Here is a 22456-nt window from a genome sequence, read left to right as displayed (position 1 = left end):
CATGCAGAGTGGTTTTGCATATTTTTATCACGCTATATTTTTTAATATAGGAGAAATAATAATATGCATTTTCCTTTTTTTAACTTAAACGTATTCATCTTGAATGCACGTGCTCGAAATTGAGTAGTTAGTTACATTTTCTTATGACTTACGCAGGTGGTGTAACAGGAAAATAGTTAAGTTTGTGTTGGTGCACTACGTTTGTATGGTCACCTACAGGGTTGTACTGTATGTGTTCTTAATGCCGAAGTTTGTATATATTTTCTATATTTTCTCAAGTTCATATTATTTCATACTGTGTATGTAGGTAAAATGATTTTCTTTTTCAATTAGCATTAGTAGCTATGTTCACTTTCTTTACTTGTTATAGCCGCTGGTTTGAGGACAAACCTAATTTAAGCAGGGGAGGATGTAGAGCCATACCCTCTTGTCATAGCTGGCCTGCATTAGAATTTGGACACCGGAACTGGTCAAACCCTTCCGTTCAGATTGGGAGACCCTTCAGGGCGTGGGGTAGCCTTGAAATCCATTGTTCTAAGACACTACGATACTTTTACTAGTTATATCAACACCTACAAGATTCTATTTACCTTTTGGCTACGTTTTTGTTTGCTTTTGCAGCATTTTGAAGTTGTTTCTCTAATAGCTCTATGAGGTAATTATATAATTTCTCCTCTTTTATATCTTTGAAGCAAGCAAGGGTTCTGTGATTCATATTATATCGATTAGATTTTCTTATACTCTCGATCAAGTTCAGAGTCACTGTTGGCCCTATTTATACTGTTAACATTATTACAATGGTAGGCTACTGCCTGAGTAGTGTAGCCTAGGCTTAACTTTTCAGCATATATCGTAGCTTTTCAATCCAATATAACTGTAAAATGCTGAGTTAAGAGTTCGTAAATAATAGTATAACTGATTTTCCAGAACCTTTAATCAACCTTTTTCATAATTTTATGTATCCATACTTAATGACTTCAGTGGTTCCTAAGATCGTAATTTACGTATGCACATGAACAAATTGTATTGTAGCCTTAACAGGGGACCTTACGTCATAGTATTAGTAAACCTATATTTTTGCATAGCGCCCTTATTTAGTGAAGTACTTGTATTTAGATGGCCGCGCCCATGTTTCGTTAGATGTAATAACTCATGTTCGTTATGTGAATGTGAACTTTAGGCCAAGTTGTTTTTATTGACATGTTATTAATGTGTACAGAGAGGTTGTTTTAACTAAATGTTGGATACTTCTCTTGGGTTTTCATAGAGATTAATTTCTTGGATTTGGAAATATGTTCACCTTTTTAATAATAACTGTGGAAAGTTAGCTATAAATATGCAACCATTGTTATAGAGCCATTTTGATAGGTTACAAGTTGAGGATAAATGGTTATAAGGTGAATAACCGACAACAAATCATTATTACTAGGTGAATAACAGGCATTTGTATTTGCTTTGCCATAATTTAGTTTCTAGTTAATTCCTAATCGGAATTGTGAACTTAAATAATGTTCATGGTGTGCATGGTCACATGACCACACGTAGTTAAAGGAGCCGTCCCTGTATTTAATTATTAAAGGAGTACTCAAGATAACTAATTAACTTTTATAGGAGTATTCTTATATCAGTGTAACCGTCCCTAAGTTTTACTTTCATTTATTTAATTGTTTGCCATGTATTTCCTTATTCTTGTAATGTTAAGATTTTCACTTAATCTTATTTGTAAATGACTTTTACTTATGAGACATTGTTTTCCTTTCCTTTTTACGTAGAGCTTGCTAGTCGGTGTCAGAGTACACGCTAGCAGGTATAATACATGGACTAGTACTAAAAACCAACGTGTCAATTATTCTTGTCGTCATCGACAGAGACCCCGGAGCTCCCATCACCCCACCCCCAGGAATGTCACCACCGAACATCCTTTCCCCCGGCTTTTACACTCATAAACACCAAGCGAGTTCACAGCGTCAGCCATTGCCTAGCTAGTCATATTGCTATTACAAATATTGTGCTTAACTATAGTTGTGATTGTGAAAAGATGGTATCATTGTTATGACAAACCAATTACTTGTACAGAGTTCTATGTACTAAATGCATGCATAGTGTACAGTAGGTCTATGGAGTGGGTTTATAAGAACTTACGATTATAAGTAAAAGATACTGGTAGGAAATATCCTAACAACACTGCATGCAGAACTCTGTATACTGACTGCCAAGAAAATTGTGTGCTATATACGTAAAATATGGGTAACCAGTTCAGCAGTGTATAGTTTACACAGTAAGCACTATACTGTAATCAAGGCTGGTGGTCTTCCTAATGCAGTCACAATAATTTAGGAACATACTTTTTTGTTTTGAGTGAAATTTGGTTGCGTATAATAGGAGATGCTTTCAGTTTCTTAAATAAATGTGTAAAGGCCGGATTATAATCATCCATCTCTGGATTGTGCAATTTAAATGGAGTTATTAGAGTTGTATGTACGTTACACCAGTTTGGTATAAGCACACTATTTACTATGTTATGTATTGAGTAATCTGATCATTGGGATATGGCTTTCAACATGGTTTTGTTCCAAAGGAATGTTCTCCCTATGGTGAGTTGGTCTTAATTTTTACTAAAACACTTCTAGCTGACCTAATTACATTGCAAATTATATGCATTTCTTGAAACTTGAGCAAAGAAACTCTTTCATTCAATGCATGACCACTTCCATGTGGTCAGGCTCGCTAAATGGAATTATAATCCCGAGCAAAACTTTTGTTGCTCTTGTCACACATACTTCCTTGTAAATTTTTACTTAACTTATATCATCCATCTGCTTACTACAAAGGTTTGCTTGATATATATGTCATGGTTGGCTAAGTCATCTAATTGAATTGAACTAAAATAATCTGTGATTTCTATTGTTAATTGTTTCAGGTACTTTAATACTCATGTAAGTGAGCAAATGATATCGTAGCAGTGCTGCTAAATGGTGATGTGCTTGGTGCATGCAAGACAAAACTGAAGGTTGGGGAGGTGAGGGAAGGGTGAAGCTAGGGTGAGGAGGTTGAGTCTCTTCAAGACCGAAAGCAAATTAAGGCACTATATAAGCTCAGGAGGGTAAAACTGTTGCAACCTGGTGACACAAATCATAACTGTATAATATATAGGTGAACTTTATATCATGATATATTCAAAGCACAAGAAATGAGTAATTTTCTAAATTATTGTTCATTATATTTGATCATTAAACATTGACCGTTTTACTGAGATACTGATTTTCTGTTAACTTTCTAGGCAATGGCTTAGAATATGAGGAATAGTTTGAGATCTGTGTTCAGAAAAATATATAGGATATATTCATAAGATGAAAATTAAAATCAGTTAATAATTCTTGCATATATATTCTAGTCATATTTTCTTGTTCAGACACCTTGGATCAAACGTGATTAAAAAGTCTATCGACCCTGTTTTTATGTTTTATATATCAAGTCAGTTACACCGTCATACTACATACACAGTGTATATGAATGGACTTCTACCTGTATTCTTGGATTCCTTTTTGTTTTATTAAAACTTTAGTCAAGTGGCTAGTTTTTCACTCTAAACTCTCATTACTCAATTTATTTCAATTGGTACAATTATATGGAACAGTCACAGCAATAACATGAACAAATATATAGAGCCTGTCACTAATATCTACAGTAAGCTTGATGCAAAATATGTTACTAGATTGTTGGATATCGGGTAAAGTTTCCCTTTTTCTGTTCCACTCATCTGTTACCTCCTTTTATTTGTCCACTCTGGATGCATGCATCTATCAATAGGGGAGCAAACAGCTACCTCTAAGCTGCATCTATAACTGCTTCAGTGCTCCTTCACTTCCCTGTATTTGAAACTGCTTCAGTTGTTACATCTGTTTGTTTATTCAAGTAGTAAATAAACTCACCTGAACTGAACAGTAAATACAGATTTTTTATCCCCTTTGTCACACTGGTTTGAATAGAACAGAAGTAACTCAATTGTGAGTGACTTAGTGTTAAAGTAGGATTATTTCTCAAAACCCTACTCAATAGGTGCTTAACTGGCTGGTAGGAATGTCACTCACTGCATGCCTACCTTAGATTACAATTTCCCAATCTGTTATTCTCACTGTAATGCCATAGAAAGTTAATTAGTTTTAATTAACCAAAGTGACAAAAATACAGCTTGTGCAAATGAAATGTTGCATTATACGGTTGGATCTTGTATATTAAAACGTACAACTTGCAAATTCTTTAGGGTTTATATGACTCTGGGAAAAACTTAATGTTCTTCTTTGATCGTTGCAACTTCATTAACTTTAACTCTTATTGTCTAAAAAAGAGAAAAAGAATAAAGAAATGAGAATTAATGATTAAACATGACAAACAATTGAAGACTAGTAGAACAAAGGCTTAAACAAAATAGAAACACTAACATTCAGTTTGGTTGCCCTATCATTGCTGTGGCATTCCATTTTGTCTATTATAAACAGTGAATTGAAACAGCACATCATTCTTAAATATTGTCCAATGAGAATTTTCTTTTGGACTTGTTTGATATAATTATAATATGCTATCGAAGTGAAAAACAAACAACCTATTTACCTGCATATACTAGAGATAAAAAAAAAAAATATGACAATGAGATGGATTGTGCTACGATTTTCATCTTGGTACTCTATGCAAGTGACAAACATTTAGTTCTGTTAATCCTACAGGTGACAAGAATTAATATGTGTTTGTTTTCCCTGTTTTTGTTAGAACTGGTTTGTAAAAATAAAAATGCTTCATACAATTCCATCTATGATTATAATTTGTTTACTTATCATATCATCGTATGACTTCTATAGCAAGTTATGAGAAACAGGTATAACTAACTTGCTGTGCTTTTGTAAATTTTGAATATTCACTTGAAAAACCTGACAATAGATTTTTGATCTCAACTTCTAGGAGGATGCTCGGGTTGGCCTACTGGAATCTGGAATGGCACCGCCAGGTCTAGAAATATTCAAACAACTTTTCTCTCAAAAGGTTAGTATTTATAACGCCAAACTCAGTTTTTTTAAACAACACTGGCATATTGTCCCTCCCCCCCCCCTCCTGCCACCTCTGTAGTGATAGGTTTCCAGCCATGATGCAATTAGTTAAGAGGTGGGAGGGGGAGGAGAATGGATAAAACAAGTTTTGTGTTGAGTGCTAGTTGACCAAACTGTCTGAATACTGGGGATATTGATTCAGGGATTCATCAGTGTTGTTACAACAATATGCACCACATATATGAGGTTAAAGATTTAATCTAATACAGAATATTGTTGTATATTTAACAAATTGAATATTATTTATGCTTTTCCTTTCATTTACCAAGCTTTGAACATTAATTATGTCTATTATTCCATTTTTCCTGAAATCATGGTGTGATTTTGATGGTCCAAATTAACATATTTTACATTACATATATCCTAAAATTGCTGGTTATGGAACAACCAGATTGTGGCAATTAAGGTAATAAAAAAAGTGCAGTTACAACACATATTAAACTTGATCACCCTCTCTTGCCAGTCATGCATATGTAGAGTTGTTATTGCAACCACAGTAGTAGGTTCTAATGAAATTGCTGATCGATACTTTAAGCTGCAAACTTTATTGCTCCTTTTAGTTATGTTTGTATATGGACCTCATATTGAACAGATTGAAAAGAACAAAATGAGTAACAGGAGCTAAACCCATTTGGCTGACAGAACGTGGGCCCATTTCCAATGGGGCCCTAGAGACAAAAAATTGCACTTTCAATGGTAAATTCTAAAAACCAATAAATAAGACTCTAAAAGCCTATCAAGCCTAGCTCTTTAGCATATCTTACAGCTTACCATAATGTTTTTATGTTATTTTAACAGCTGCTGCCTATCGATTCTAGCTCTGGATGGCAACTGAACGGGGTACACCATGATATCAGAACCTGGAAGAAAAACCTCTCAGTTTTAGGGGCCTCCTTTGTCATGTTTGGATGTTGTTGTGTTGTCAACCATCACCCTCAGGTACAAAGAAGGGCCTTGCATGTTAGGCTAGGCCATAGAACATTGTGTATTCTAGTTGTATTGCTATTCATCACAAGAGTTTTTCCCTAAAAAAAATAAAGTCAATTTTGTAACTTTATTTAGTGTTATAATATCAAAATGACTTGTTGAACCTTTATTTCCCCAACAAGTTACTATATTTGGACTTACAACCTTTTTTTTAGTCTCAGGGTTTTAGTACACTCGATGAATTTGCTTCCCTTTACATAAAATGTAGCTTAGTATAACTGAAGTAATTTTTCAATTCGAGTAATCTGACATATATTTATGAATAAAATCTCTTTGCCTTATCTAGCAAGATATTATGCTTCCTGAAAATATAAAAGTATTAAGAAAGCCTCTCCAAAGGCAAGAAATATTAAAGCAAACTTAGAATTGCTTAATCTACAAAAAACTCATCGTTACTGACATCAATGTGAGTAAACTTAAGCTTACTTTTATATCTGACTTTGTCGTTATCTACATGTCTATGAATCAGGTAGGAATAAATTTGGAAAAAGGGTGAGGTGTGCCTATTGCTTCCTACAAGTTTGAGTTTTCAACTCTTTAGACAATCTTGGCTACTCTGATTGACGTGGACAAACAGGCAGAATGGGACGAGTCGGTCAGTCAGGGAGAGTACATCGCTTATCCGACAACCACGGACGAGACCAATTATCCAGTCAAAGTAGATCTCGTCGGCTTCACTCTCTCTAGGACACCATCCCTGGCTGAAGTCATGGCTCAAAAACTGAAATTTGCTTTTGCTTCTTCATGGGAATTTATCACTAGAGGAAGCTTCAAGGCAAAAAAACCTACCAATACTGTCCTTGTAGCAAGGTAAGACACTAAAATGAAATCATCACAGTTAGGTAATGATGGCATACAATAGGTCGAGGCTTTGACACCAGGGAGGAGGAGGGGAGTAGGGGTAAATTAGGGCCCCCCAACAATATTTACTGCAAAAGTGTCCCGGTGGGCATGGATTGCCACAGGTTGCTATTTCATCATCACTGAACATTGGTCGAAATAACTCCTACTCCTCTCCAAATCTTGAACCCTTTGACTAAGTTCCTGATTACATATATAAACAACAAACCTAAATTAACTCACATTTTCTTGTTTATTTGTCATATTGCAGTGATGATCTCCTCTGGAAAGCATTGCTTCTGCACTGAATGACAATAATAAAAAATAATAAAACAAATGAGCAAGATTTCCTCCATCCAGCGCCCATTCGTGTAAAACCAGAAATTTCCCTACCAGTAAAAATCTATTGAGTACTAGTATTACTTGAGAAATATGTCTGACATGTTCATTAATAGTACATCGATGTAACAGCTGCAGGTCATGACTAACAGATGACTATTTATGTTGCACTTTTCATGTAAACATGATACTTGTCTCTTTGTGAAATGCAGAAACTGGAGAATTGATGAAGATCAGTCTTGTTGGCTCTTTAATCGCAATGTCGCCGGTGACAACTCATCAAATGCCAATGAACTCTGGAGTTACTTCTTCATTCAGCCTGTCATCGGTTGTAAGTTTGCTGTTCATTTTTTCATCAATTCTCAAAGCTTCCCCTGAAACAAAGGCAGAAATGGTTAAGCATAGATTTTGCAGGGTTGATACAATTAAGGCATAAGTACCAAGATCTGTTTGAGTAATGTAAATCACCTGTCTAATTTATGGAGTAGTTCATTACAAAAAGGTCATTTTCATTTTAGAGCATGAAACTTTCACCTTACTGACAATTTACTATCATAACTTGGAAATTCGTTCAGTAATTTCTTTAGATAACCAGTAACCTTTTTGCCATGGTCATCAAAAAAACAGTGCTCCACACATTAAGATCTATTATATTATAATGTATTATATATATTATAAAATTAAATTTTGTGATTTCTTTTTCCAGCTGAAGCAAAAAGTATTCTACACATCATCACTTGCAACTCGAGCTCTAGCAAGAATTCATCTGAAAAGATGGCGGCCCGGTTAGTGGCTCTGAAACAGTACTTTGAAATGCAAACCCTCAAGACCAGACCACTCAAACACGCATCTCTCAGACACGTAGCAGACAGTCGAGCTCTTAGAGAGGCGGACATTCTAGCAAGAGAGAGCCTACTAGGTAGCGAGGTCGGATCTACAGCCGAGAGCCTGCCCGGGTACCAAACATTCGAAGGTTCTCCTCATCCTGCTATCCGTAGACGTGCTTCAGATTCTGTGAATAAAGTTTCGACAAGTCCATCGGCAGACGGTGGTCCGTCTCAGAGGTGGTCGTGGGATTCTTATGCCAGCGATTCCTTCTTCGCTGAGAAGGTCCCCGGAGATGACTCCGCACAAGCAGCCATGGAGATCAGTGGCGTCAGCAGTCACAAGGACTCGTCGAGTGACGACACTGGTATCGCCATGGGGACTAAAAAAGGCAGGGAAAGGAAGCGATCTTTCAGAAAGACAAAGAACGGCGACGGAGCATCCAGTCAAACTCTCTCGGGGACTGGCGGGTTAACTTCTGGAGAAGAGGACGGTCCTCACCGTAAGTTGAAATCATTCGACGTTTACGACACAGGTTCCGACCCAGTAGGCCATTTCTCTAAAATTCATGTTGTTATACGGTTTACCAGCTGAAGAAGACACAGGCTTGTTTGTAGGCCCTATATATGAACTCTCCATATGACCCTATAAAAGTTAATGGAATATAGAGGGCAGCAGATAGGTAATATAGTTGTGGTATATGTTTCCAGTAGATGAATCTTACCAAAAGGAAAGGATACCATGTAGTGTCATTGAGATTTAAATATTGACAGTATGGAGGCATGTTTATGTAAGATGGGCAGGGTGGGGTTGGGAGGGGGGTGAGATGGTAGGCCTGTTACTGATAGGCTTATGGTGAGTGTGGTGTATACTGATTAGTCTTCAGATATGTAGTTCTTCTCTTCATACACACACAGACCATCTACAGGATTACGAAACCCTCGGTCAGCAGTGTGCTATAAGCGTTCTAGAGGAGATACACAGGGCAGCAAACATAAATGTTAATGCAAGTGAAGCAGACCAGAGAGAAACTACTAAAGGCTGGGTGTAAGTAACTCCATCCCTCCTCCCCCCTCCCCCACCAATTCCATGCTCACCCCCCTCCGCATACACATTCTTCTATATTTCATTGTGTTTTGATTTAAATGCTCACTTCAGACAATTAAAGATTGAGAAAAGTTTCAAACATTAGTAAGAGTCATTACAGTTTGGATTCCTGCATTATGTTTTAAAAATTGATGGAATTCTTTTGTCATGAAGCTGTACGGTCAGGGTAAACCTGTCTTGAAATGGTAAATATCCACATTTGCCACCCACTCATAGATTGAAACAATAAGTGCTGCAAAAAATTGAATATATTTCTGTAAAATTTTCAAGAGATGTTAGTTGTGGCGCATGCATTTTACTAAATGTTTTTGTTTTCAGTAATTTGCCATCAAATATTGGAGAATTTTGGTGTAATAATGATCAAATCATGAGTGTTCATTATGAAAAAGTTAAAACTATCACTGATAATTAATATTACTTGATAATCATAATTAATTTCCCACATATTATCACTTTTCTCAATATCTGCTGTATTTCTATCAAAAACTCTTCTTCTTTTAGATTTCACAATCTGCAAAAAGAGGTTCTCATTCTGAAGAAGAAGATTAAGAAAGGAAGATATCATAGGTAGGTCACTAATCTCCTAAATAAATGGAGATGGGGATGGGGGGGGCAAGGAGGGGGTAGTGGGACTGTGGGAGGACCCCAGCTTGAAGAAAGATCTATTTACATGTTATCGGATTAACCTAGGCAATCACAATGTTAAACAATGAAAGCTTCAGTCTCAGATAGCAGCAACTTAGTGATTTTAAAAATTTGGTTTCCATACATGGTCAGATTGATTACAAGAAAGAATTATTTGACTTTCATTCTTTTCCACAGGGATATGCAAATTTCATCTGTAAAGTCACAGGCGCGTAGCCAAGGGGGGGGGGCAAAGGGGGCAGCCGCCCCCCCTTGAGCCTATTTTTAAATTTTTTTTTTTAATGTTTTTATGATATCGCTAGTAATTTCAAAAAAGAAAATGCTAAGATGCAACTTACAAGGCCTGGGACGTACCATTTCCAGCGATCTGGGAGGCATTTTCAGCCAAAATTTTCTTGTACGCTTCGCGCCAACCATGGTGGCGCTACGCTTAGATAGTATGCAATGCCGTATTGACGGCTCTTAAAATTTGTCTACATTTTCACCCCTCCCTTGGCAAATTCCTGGCTACGCGCCTGTAAAGTCATCAACGGAAATGCATGTTAATACTTTGCCATATAGGTAGGGGCTATTTATGACTTCCTCCTCTCTTAATAATGTCAGTAAATTTTTCGACTGTTTTTCTCCCCTTCTTGCTCATTTTCTTTAGTTTCCTCGGTAGAAGTTTAATCAAGGCTCCTCCAGATGTTGTTTACAGATCAGTGAAGAATCCAAGGACTCGGTTCATTTATGACAATATGTTGAAGGTAAGGGATGAACATCGGATATCACATTGGTGTTAAAGTATTGTACTGGGGAGGGCTTAGGCTTATCCCTTCGTTCCCTATTGCATAAAATGGGAGAAACCTTTACATGTAATCTTTATGAATGTTTAATCACTTTATAGTTTTACTGCAATATTTAATAACTGTTTGTTAATAAATGGATTTTACCAAGATTTGTCACTTTCATTTGAACCATACTGTAAGTCATTAATATTAATTTCTTCTTCTCCTTCAATAATGTACTAATTTTAAACACTGACCAATATCTTTTATTAAAAATTTACTTGATGTAAAATGAATAGAATGTATGATCAATCTAGGGGTATAAATACTAGTCCATCCCCTCCCCCTCCCCTGCATCCAGATTATACCCTTTACAGTCCATTTTTGATCACCATCACCACTGCAACCTGCATATATCTTATGCAGCTATGTCATTTATAAGCAGTAATCAGTAGAGTTATCTGAACTGAGTGAATGACTGGAAATAATGAAGGTTAATATTATAAAAGTAATATGTAAATGTGATGTAAATATTAAGCTTTATATTTATGGTAATGCATATATTTCTGTTTTGTTGTTGTTAAGACCAACAATGAGGTTTCTTTACAAAGCAAAAATAAACCATTAGAAGAACTGATAATGTTTAAAGCACCAATTGAATATTTTTGTATTGTTTGCTATAATTAACATTATCTTTCAGAAACTTGAAATTGTCAGCAAAGTTAATGAAGATATGGTCATTGGTGAGTTTAACAGCTTAAATATTCATAAAATATTCATCTTTCTTAAATTTACTAGGTTTTGTGTAAAGTTTTTAAGTTCCTTAATATTCAGTGAAAGCTATATGCTCTTGTTTACAATCTAACCCTGTGTTGAAGAGACATTAGGTTGTAAGGAGTAAAATTGAAATGGTGTATCTGACCTTGTTCTGTATGTAGTTTGAAAGAAAAATGCACTGTTTTTAGCTGCTAATATTTGGATAATGGTTCTTATTTTGGGATGTGTTTTGAAACTTGTGTGACTTATTTCTACCTAAATCTACCGATTCTTTTCTCCCTTCGATTTCGTAAACTGTCAACGATGGACTTTGAAGTTCATGCTGTCCATGAAGTCTCCCATTTACTGAGGAAAGATGTCCGAGATTTTTGTCTTTTACAACAGAGTATGAAAGAGGTGAGTTTCTAGAGAACATTTTAGGGAGATTTTGTTCTCAAACTTTACCTGCTAAACTTGATAATAATCGACAGCACTGTTCAGCAAGCTCCAACCCTCAAAATTTCTCTTCCAACTTCAGTGCGGAGGGTCAAAGTGTACAAACAAATTTTTCACGGTGGAAAGCTTTAACACTACTCGTGCAATAAGTGGTTGAAAAGGGTGATTGCCGATAAAACAATTGATGTTATCTGCATTTGATAATACCTAAAGCAAGAATGTGCCATACAAAGTGAATAACTATCAACCAAGTCTTACTTTGCAACCAAGTCAACCTATCAACCAAGTCAATACTTTGCAGTGAAGACCATTGTGTTTTCATTGAGCACATTTTAATACATAATTTCACCCATGAGGAAATGAAGAAATTAATGATTTGCTTCAGATTTCATTCGTTTTAATTTTGTTTAGGGTGACAAGTACGTGGTGGCTTTCCGTTCTGTAAACCCTGCCGAGTGTCCTCTGATCGAGGGAACTTTGAGGGGTAAGGTCCATCCAAGCGGATGGGTTATCGAGCCTGCAGGGGACAAAGCCCAGTATTCAATGGTGACTTACCTAACACAGGTAAGTAATGAGTGATTATATCTAGAATAAGACTCCCTGCAATAAATTGCAATTTGTGCTTGTTGAAATAACATTATTTCAAGTCAACTTGATTTTAAGCAGTTTCTTTGCATAAGATAAGATTGAATAATGTCTTCCTTTACTTGAGTACATTTGGCCAGGAATTGTATTGTGTATGTTCTGTACTTTATGTTCAATATTTAAGTTACCAACAAATTTAGAATCAAATAAACAGTGGGTGTGGTCTGCTTCCATACAAAAACTCATCAGTTAGCTTATGCCTAGAGCACTTTCATATCAACAGTATCTACTTTGTAGCACTCTTGAACACACTGTTGTCAATGTCATTAAGCCATGAAGCCTGTGACTTCAGTTTAAGCAAAAAGAATTCATGTATTATACCATCAAAGAAAAATGTTGTATTTAATGATTTTCTACATATGGTCATGAACCTTGGTAACAGTATGTCTGTTTTCTAGTGTCCTTCATATGATGCTATTTGTCTACTGTACTGTGTGATATGTTTTATCTGTACCATAATATGAGAAAATCAATTCAAATTGAATTGCCTTGGATGTGCATAATTATGTTAGTCGTCAATGCAACCAGATGCTTGAAGTTTTCAAGTAGCAAAAATCTCTGTTTTAATGTCTTCCCAGACTACACCAGCGTTATGGTGATAGAGATTATTTTGTTTGTAATTCTACAAAATGTTTTAGTTGTAAATGCAGTATGATAAATACTTGAAGTGAATGTCTCAAGTACCAAATCCTTTTTTCCCCCGACACTACATCAGTATTATGGTGAATCTTCTGTTTGTGAGTTGTAATTACTATGTTGATAAAATTCTCCTTCCAGTTCACCCTCGGAGGTTTCAAGAGCATCCCTCCCAGTTTCTACAAGTTCTTATCACTGCGTGTGCCTCTCAGTATCGCTTTCCTTCGAATCTTCCTTGAAGCTCAACTGCCGCCTTGATCTGTTGACAGGTTTACAAGGGTTCTAACAATCAGTACTCAAGATGAAGAATGCATCAAAGCATTTTAATATAATAATAAAACAAGCTGAATCTGGCATTAGCTAACACATCCACATTTCACCACATTAAATAGTCACTTTCTTGTCCAAAGTATGACATTCTTAGAAAAGTTGTCATCATATTTTTACTGATGTTTATTTCGAATATCAGTGTCGTATTGATAAAACCCTACTTTAAAGTTGAAAAAAAGGTTGAAGTAAGTTTGATGACTTTGAAGTAATGATCACGTTCCCCCCTCTTAATTATATGCATCAGTTTATTCTTAAAAAATAAGGAATTTTATTATTAAGTAATTAAGGAACACTATGTAATTAATGCAGCAATGTATAATTATGCCTTTTTTCATTTTGTGATATGTACAAGGAGTATGATAGTAAAATGTAGTTGCGTATGATAGTTGAGTTCTTTGGAAATACGATTAAAAATGTGAGAATTGCTTTATTTTCTGTGCGATTCTTAAGATCTTGGAACAGCATATGAATGAAATAAGTACAATGAAAGACTAACTAAGGAATTCAAAACTTTAATATATAAAACATATTTGTTTGCTTTGGATGTAAAAATGTTGAAAGAAAACCGTATTTTAGTTTAATACATTGAGATTATTCATCCAATGAGAAAACGTCTCAACAGAAAAAATGGAATCCAAATTTTTCAAACTAATTTTGTATATAATCTTCTTTCTTTTTCTAAGATTAATAATCTTAAATCAGTAAAAACAATGTTGAAAACAGGAATACAAACTTGGTATTAAGAAGACTTTAGAAAACAGTAAAATTATGATTATAGACTTTATTCTAAGCCACTTTACAATTATGTGTTGTTACACACTATAGCTGTAAGTAGTAAGGCAGTTTACAAGAGACAAGTGGGTTTGAACCAAATATTAGAGCTTATACCTCTGCAAGTGAGTTTAATAGAGAGGTTATTCTCGTCAACTTGCCAACGAGGTACTATCAGATTTATAATGAATGTAAATATGTGTGTTTAACCTTCATGATAAACTGCACTTGCTACAAAGAAAGTAAACCCATTTGAATGCTAGAACTATTACAAATCACCAGCCACTGATATCTCAATTCCTGATGACCGGCAAGTCACATGAATTTAGTTATTGCATGATGATATGTAGACTACTCGGTGTGATCCTTACTTCATGATCAAAACTAACAGAAACAGCCTCTTAAAAACACTAGCAGAAACATGATAGTGTCTGAATCGACACGTCTAACTTTACCCCAGGTGATGCCTGTTTGTTACTTCCATTACTCTGTTCAAAGATGCAACAATTTCGTCTACTTTTTTTCTCTCTTTTGGTTTGAAATTTTTTAATCATGGCGTCGCTGAACAGATATTAAGTAATAGATTATTAAATAAAGATGTAACAATGTTTGGAACATTTTTATTAATTTATGTATCTGGCAACAGAAGAGTGATTAAAGTTGTCACAGCCATTGAACTGAAAATGGTTCTCCTTTTCTTTGCCATCTGTTTTTTCTTTTCTGTTTTGATGACAAAATTGAGTTTTAAATGATGATTTGCACTAAGAATAGCATGACAGTTGAGCCTATTCTGAGAAATACATTTTCTGGAAGAAATAAACAACAGGAATTTAAAAGCAAGCGATTTAGAGCTTTTCAAGAATACTTGACAAGATGACATTTAAAGAACACCAGTTATGGTTCCACTCTTGGCCTAAAATAACAAAATTATTAAATCAATGGTTTATCTGAAAAAAGTGAGTCACCTGAAGCAATTATACCGTAAGTATTAAAGGTACAAAGATATTGAGTTAAGAGTTGTACCAATGGTGGTACATGATATCTTCTTTATTCTACTTTATCTTCTACCAGAATAACCCTCCAAGTTTTCCAATATTTGTTACCACCCCTTTAAATGAAGTACAGCATTTTCCAACAGTCTCCTTAAAGCTGTCATTGACCAAAGAATCCCAGTATTTCAATTCTGGTGTCGTCACAAAACCATTTGGGCAAGTATTTGGTTCCAGCTGGTTAAACTTTCAGATAATCTCTCCTCTGATTACAATCAGCAACGAATAAAAAACTGGTAAAATGTCGTTCCATAAACTTCACTCACACCTCTTTATATTACCCAGCAGAGTTTAGCCATAACATCAGAATACACTTGTCTTCTACCTGTCTATTTCATCCTGGACTGTAAATAGGTTTATATACGGCTTATGGAATGGTCTTTATCTGTTTCACATCTGATGATCCAATTAAACTGGTCATTCATCTATCTTCATCTCTTTGGCTACTTTTGGGGTATCACATGGACGGAATTTGATATTTTCATCTGAAAGGAAACAACTTATAAGTTCCACAACGCTGCATTCAAAACTGTTTTGCAGCACCCATTTTCATCCAGTTGTAATTTACCAATCTGTTCAGAACATTACAGACACAAAGCAACTATGCTTTTTAACCTTGTTGAAGAGATTATTACTGGAAATTTAACTTTTCTTCTTCGTTTCGATGACGAGGTGTATCCAAGTGATACAGGAGATCTCGGGGTGCGTAGAACATGCACTCGCAGAGGTAGCACATGACACTCTTCTCAAATGGAATGGTTGATCTGTGGAACCAAAAAAATTGAATCAAATTGTAATACACTAGGTCTGCAACTTTCGAAGGTGAAAGCTTATTCCTCCAAAACATGTCTTGGGTTTATCTCAATGAACAGATAATTGCACGCTTAAAAAGCCCAGAGAAACTTAAGGTATCTAGTTTCATGCTGATTTTTCCTTGAGCTGACTTGCCTCTGGTACCCTGTGGTGTCTTTATGTCACTGTTACCTTTGACTAGATCCTACCCTGCACAACCTGACCCTCTAACCGACACACTAGTCATAACTCTGTGATTACATTTACCTGTTTGCTTTATTATGGAGATCTTCAAGATGTTCCAGCTTTAAGTTGATCTGCCCATCAGCAGACTCACCACTGATACCCTGTGGTGTCTCCAGGATGACACTCTTGTGGTATTGATAGAGAGGAGGGAAGTTGTGCTCTGCAAAGGTTGTAATCATCGGATCTAACAAATCCTCTTCTGGGATCTATCCATGAAAATGACAAATATAAAGCATTCGTAATCAAGCCAGGCGTGATTTCCACAATTGTAACCACTTGCTAAAAAATGCATAGAAACTCTACTGGCTAAAATCAAATTCCCACTTGCATTGTCTTTGAGTTTATTTTCCCCTGGCAAACAGCATAGTCCACTGGTATATTTAGCCATTAAAACTAGCCTGAATTTCTGATACTACCAGAAGTAACACTTCTGGTAATATCCTGTTAAAAATGTACTTACCTGACCAAGTGAAACAAAAAAAATATGAAATTGATACTTAAACATTCCAACTTTTACTCACGAGATGCCACTGGTACTGTCTTCTACATTCGATGGGCTCCACCGCCTCTCTCCTCTTGTTGATGAGACTGTAAATGATGAAATAACAAGCATCACCATGTGCAATAATGTTTCATTTCACTCAAACCATAACTAGGACTAATAATAATGAAGTTTTAAAATATTTAGTGAATAACAACAGTGAAAGTAATCACAAATAGCCCTCACGACATGAGTCTAAATTTCAATATTTTTGCAACTTTTCATCTGGCAAATGAGATCAAATGTGGGTAGACTAACTGTTACTATCAGCAGACATTTGCCATAGACTTACTATTGTAATACAGTTATCTAGAAAAAGAGGAAGCTGCAAATACAAACTTTCTCAGACCGAGTTAGGTAAAGGCTTGAAGCTTTATGGAAGGGCAATAGGTAAATCAAGGAAACAGCTAAAATTCTAAAGGAACATTTAGATAACAAATTAGGTCTATGTAAAGTAGCTCTATAACAAGGTTGTGCTAATATATACTTTGTGTGAGGTTGAAACGAAGGGGGGAAGGGGGGGAGAGAGGGGGTATACTAAAACAAACATATAAAGGCAGTGCCTAGACAAGTATCCAGTCTACAAGTCGCCCAAACATTGCAAGCCCTTCAAGTGCAGTCTGCGCCCCACTTGCAAATCACCTTTGAGGTCAAACCCCTACCTACATATCGTTTGATATCACCTGCATATCTGCTGGGATCATCTCTGTTTGACAGATTTGTGTTATTTACCTGAGAAGCTTTGACCGGGCTTGTTTCTGAATACTCCTAACTCCTCCATATTGAGATGATACTTGGTCTTGAGAGGCAAGAGCGAGGTTGATACCGATACGGACGCCATTAATCTGATGAGGGTGCCAACAAACAGAAGACATTAACTGCAGAAACAATATCTCAAGGCAATAAAACAGTTGCAACAACCAGTGGTCTTTACTGCAGAAACAATATCTCAAGGCAATTAAACGGTTTCAACAACCAGTGACATAACAAGGAATATGCAGGCAAAGTGAAACGAAGGCAGAGTAAGGAAATGTTAAAACTAGACAGATGGAGAGATAACTACATTAGACGAATGAAAAAATGAATAGAATAAATAATAGAAAGTACAAAGGAGATAAAACAGCTTTGGAAATTAAAAACCAGCTTTCGTCCAATTTGGATCTCTGTCCATCAGTTAGTTGATCCAGAAGAAGATCCTGCTAGGATCAAACATGTCAGGCCCTCTAACTTTAATATATACATTTTCATCCAAACAGGCTTTGAGCAATAAATAAGCAGATTGTCAACAGTCTTTTCTTTCCAGGAATTTGTTGAGCATTGACATGGAGATATCAGACGACTTTGCACTAACAAAAACAAAACTCTTTTGAGTTTCAGTTGACTAACACAAGTATATTCGAAATTTTGTTTGAGGTGGTCGTCAGGCCACGCCCAAAATCAACAGAGAACACTGCCTTATCGGTCCTATCGAGTTTGCGAAACTTGATAAGCTGAAGTATTTCACTCCAAATCATAATGGTATCATGAGTCGATCAGTAGTTGTATATACAATTTCATTATGCAGTTGCAAAATTTTGTTTCAAAATGGTTCCAGTTTTAACCGGTTAGTACCACACTGAACGTGGTCAGCACGTAGACAGACGTAAAGTACAGCTTGTCAAGATACCTGGAAATTATTGCAAGAAATAAAGAAAAATAAAACATCAATGTAAAGGTAGTGTTCAAACCTCCTTTATATCCTGTAGTGTTATGTTGGAGTCAAAGGTCACTTCTATGTCATGATCAGGCATGACTGACTGTTTGGTGTAATGGTCCCAGCCGAGACCACATAGCGCACCCGTCAATCTAGTCTTCTTCTTGTCTCTCCTAAAAAAGAACACACAAAACAGACAGGTTAATTTATCTTGTGGCCTTCTAATTCTTAAAAAAGTGCAGGTATTCTTACCAAAAAATTATCTGGTGTCCTGAATTTATTTAACATTCGTATCTCATTTTAAATTCATTGTTTCCATTGCACATTCTCTCAACATTACACTGCAACCTGCTCTTGAGGGGTAGACCATCTGGTCTGGAGGGGTAGATTACCTGATCTAGAAGGGTAGATTACCTGATCTGGAGGGATAGATCACCTGATCTAGAGGATAGATCACCTGATCTACAGGGATAGATTACCTGATCTACAGGGATAAATCACCTGATCTACAGGGATAGATTACCTGATCTAAAAGGATAGTTCACCTAGGGGTAGATCAGAAGTATTAACCACCTGACCCCATATAGAGGGATATACATTATAGTCCAGTATAAAAGGATATAGCACTGACCCGACAGAGGTAAAGAGCACCTCATCTAATAAAGGATAGAGGGATATATCCCTGACCCCATATAGAGGGATATACCTCTGACCTCATATAAAGGGATATATCTCTGACCCCATATACAGGTATACACCTGAACCCATATAGATGGATATACCTCTGACCCCACATAGAGAGATATACCTCTGACCCCATATGGAGGGATATATCTCTGACGCCATATAGAGATATACCTCTGACCCCATATAGAGGTATACACCTGACCCCATATAGATGGATATACCTCTGACCATATAGAGGGATATACCTGACCCCATATAGAGGGATATACCTCTGACCCCATATAGAGAGATATACCTCTGACTCCATATGGAGGGATATATCTCTGACCCCATATAGAGAGATATACCTCTGAACCCCATATAGAGGTATACACCTGACCCCATATAGATGGATATACCTCTGACCATATAGAGGGATATATCCCTGACCCCATATAGAGGGATATATCCCTGACCCCAAATAGAGGGATATACCTCTGACCCCATATAGAGAGATATACCTCTGACTCCATATGGAGGGATATATCTCACAGGATCTACTATTTGGAATACAAAAGACGGATAATCCAAAGGATTCTAATTACGAGAATATGCATCCTTACCAAATACTTTTGCTATCATAACAAAATATGATAACAGCTGAACTAATAGAGAGGGACTATACCACTACCAGCCATAATGGATATTCAACCACCTATCCTTATCAGCCTCTTACCTCAGTTCAATGGTTGGGGCAAACAGCATGCTGCATAGAGCTGGGAGACCTCTTATGTTTGGCATGATGGTAGAGTCCCTGACTAGGAGGATATTTCGCTGGTTATTGATTCTTATGTTAGCTGCAATCATCATCTTCTCGTAGCGTTCTTGAGGTTCCACTGACAAAGCTACAGAATTCACACTCTCCTTCTCAACTCTGATACTCCTGAAATTAGAGGATATGGTTTATTCATGACTTTAGCTCATCATCTCAGAGAAGATTACATAGAAAGTCTTGGAATGAATCAACATCAGAGACTGTATACTATAAAACAGGAATGCAATGCCTGAATGAACTTGAATGCCAACTTACGTTTATTCAGACTAGATAATGAATTGTAACATTGCTGGTTCAATGATATAATTAATCCCAAAAACTGTCAAAAGACACTGCTCTGTGTGTGTGTATTATTCTGTGTGCGTATTGCTCTGTGTGTGTATTGTTCTGTATGTGTATTGCTCTGTGTGTATTGCTCTGTGTGTATTGCTCTGTGTGTATTGCTCTATGTGTGCATTGCTCTTTGTGTGTATTGCTTCCTGTTCGGTCTATATGTTTGTTCAGCATAGCTACATTACAGTGATTCCTACCCCTTCTCGATCCTTATCCCCCCCCACCCTTCCCCTACCCTCCTCCTTAGCATTTGAGATTGTGGTTGCAAGCCTTGATACATAAGATGGAGACGTTAAGGGTTAAGTAGACACATATCATAGTATCAGTAACTCTACACTACAGACATATTGTTTCTCCATCTTTCTGGAATTGCTTAATTCCGTATTAAAGGGATGTCATTCAGTCTGTGTATGAGGAGCATTATTCTCCATTTATAGAGAGATGTAGGGAAGAGAGAGAGAACAAGATGTAAACTTACTTGAGACCTCCAACTCTAGTCATACTGCTGAAATTGATCTCATATGGACTTGATGGACCTTGGAGCTTCACCTAATAACAAAATAACGATTCTGAAACTACAGCAATGAGAATAACTGGTGTGAAGAAAATAACACAGCAACACCCCTGGTGTAAAGTGAAGTAGGATATGACTTTCAAAGAAGGAAATCTGATTTACCAAATCAAGATTGTTGACAGATAGAAGTCTCACCACATATACTTCATAAACAAATTATGATTTGAATACTGATCATGCATGACAAGATACGCTTGTGCGAAACCAATTTTTTGTAATGTTCACATGAAATAGATGAGACTTTCAATAAAATCGAAAGAATGTTTAATGTCACTACGGGGAACCATAGCAACCAGAATGGTTGTAGTTTGGGCTAATTTTATAGAGAGAAGGTAGAGTCAGATAAAATTCTTTGGTGTGAATGAACGGTCAAGCATTGCCAATGGGGCTCTCCAAGGTGTTAACAGAGGGCGCTGTCCTATCGGTCCTAACATGCATGATCTCTACTGTTGATGCATCTCTGAATCACAGTAACAATGATCGTGTGAGAGCATTTATAAGCTGTGAACATGCCTTATGAATTTGCAAACTGGCACGTTGGGTGACTGACTAGTTCACCGTCAACTTCTGCATATTGGTCGAAACAAAATACAGGCTTTGGAAAAAATATCTTATTGGACTATCTTGAACTATTGGACTATCTTGAAATAGTTTTCTTGACTTGAAACTTCAAAAATACGGTTTGAAAAGATCGCCTTCTTCAATAATTACAAACAAACTTTGTATCTATATATCACTTGTGATCAACTCATTGTGCGGTCATAGAATGCAACTGGTCAAGTTTCGCAGAACTTAATAGGACCGATATGACAGTACCCGCTGTTGAATTTGGGGATGGCTGGAGACCCCCCCCCCCATTGATACATTCTCGCAGAGAATAAAGAATTGCTATAAACCTGTCGTTTGATCTTGAGATCCTGGAGAGGGTTCTGGCCATCCAGAGACGGAGCATCTTTCCAATCAGGATCAAGAGATGGACAGGAAACGTCTTCTTCTCTCTGGATGTGAGAAATCTAACGAAAAGAAAAACAGAGACAGGAAATGATGATATGATATTAATACAGCTTGCTATGTGTGCTACGGAGGGCTTCTCAACATGCAAGACACTTGAGGACAATTTGTATCATTAATTGGTTGAGTTTGCATCTCAGTATATCTAGAAAGTGGGTATTACTGCTAAATACCAATAGAAAATGCATTAGCCCAGACTTACTACACTCATATTGGACATTTACTAAAGCCTTGTCTAGTTTCCATAGTAAAGTCAGGGTCTTTGTAATGATGAAGTAGTCGAGGTATTTACTATGTGACTGCACCAATTTGAGCGAGAAAGATTTCGATCACGGTTCACAGTATGAATTTGACAAAACAACTTTTATATCCTTGAGTGAAAAACATGGCAATGAAATGAAGTATACAAGGTGCTACATAGGTTTAGTACTGATGTGCAAACGTTGCTACGAAAAAAGATAACCGCAGTGAACTTAAAAGTGTCTTAAGAAGGCACAAAATTGTAAACAT

General features: G+C 36.5%; 2 protein-coding genes across 4 annotated transcripts in view; one reads left to right on the top strand and one right to left on the bottom strand.

The window, feature by feature from the left end:
- Nucleotides 1-510: 510 nt before the first annotated feature.
- Nucleotides 511-14894, top strand: LOC139970649 (uncharacterized). 3 transcript variants are annotated; one of them, XM_071976519.1, is made up of 14 exons: nt 524-655; nt 1773-2594; nt 4957-5037; nt 5901-6041; nt 6631-6899; nt 7481-7599; nt 7975-8595; nt 9011-9140; nt 9702-9767; nt 10495-10591; nt 11313-11355; nt 11706-11785; nt 12236-12388; nt 13247-14894. In XM_071976519.1, exons 2-14 carry the CDS (start codon nt 2550-2552, stop codon nt 13361-13363), a joined length of 1962 nt encoding a protein of 653 aa, XP_071832620.1. In that variant the 5' UTR covers nt 524-655; nt 1773-2549; the 3' UTR covers nt 13364-14894. The 3 variants fall into 3 exon arrangements, with proteins under 3 accessions (XP_071832621.1, XP_071832620.1, XP_071832622.1); XM_071976521.1 differs by having other exon boundaries at nt 549-655; nt 1773-1807; XM_071976520.1 differs by lacking the exon at nt 1773-2594 and having other exon boundaries at nt 511-655.
- Nucleotides 13932-22456, bottom strand: part of LOC139970648 (ATP-dependent RNA helicase TDRD9-like) — a 32020-nt gene continuing 23495 nt past the window's right edge. The window contains exons 30-37 of the mRNA XM_071976518.1: nt 21832-21948; nt 20840-20910; nt 19930-20136; nt 18562-18700; nt 17567-17679; nt 16815-16881; nt 16315-16499; nt 13932-16019 (exon numbers count right to left, since the gene is read on the bottom strand). Coding sequence (XP_071832619.1) covers nt 15887-16019; nt 16315-16499; nt 16815-16881; nt 17567-17679; nt 18562-18700; nt 19930-20136; nt 20840-20910; nt 21832-21948 — 1032 coding nt within the window. The 3' untranslated portion in view covers nt 13932-15886. The remainder of the gene's footprint in view (nt 16020-16314; nt 16500-16814; nt 16882-17566; nt 17680-18561; nt 18701-19929; nt 20137-20839; nt 20911-21831; nt 21949-22456) is intronic.

Source organism: Apostichopus japonicus, chromosome 8, assembly GCF_037975245.1.
Source record: "Apostichopus japonicus isolate 1M-3 chromosome 8, ASM3797524v1, whole genome shotgun sequence".
NCBI lineage: Eukaryota > Metazoa > Echinodermata > Holothuroidea > Aspidochirotida > Stichopodidae > Apostichopus > Apostichopus japonicus.
The sequence above is the reverse complement of the archived record's forward strand: the minus strand, read 5'-3'. Positions and strand labels throughout refer to the sequence as shown.

Bases quoted from the DNA above. Each gene is read 5' to 3' on its own strand.
- LOC139970649 (XM_071976519.1), top strand. From the start codon at position 2,550: ATGGCTTTCAACATGGTTTTGTTCCAAAGGAATGTTCTCCCTATG. The intron at 9,768-10,494 runs GTAGGTCACTAA...CATTTTCTTTAG, and splicing joins AAGAAAGGAAGATATCATAG to TTTCCTCGGTAGAAGTTTAA. The intron at 10,592-11,312 runs GTAAGGGATGAA...ATTATCTTTCAG, and splicing joins TTTATGACAATATGTTGAAG to AAACTTGAAATTGTCAGCAA.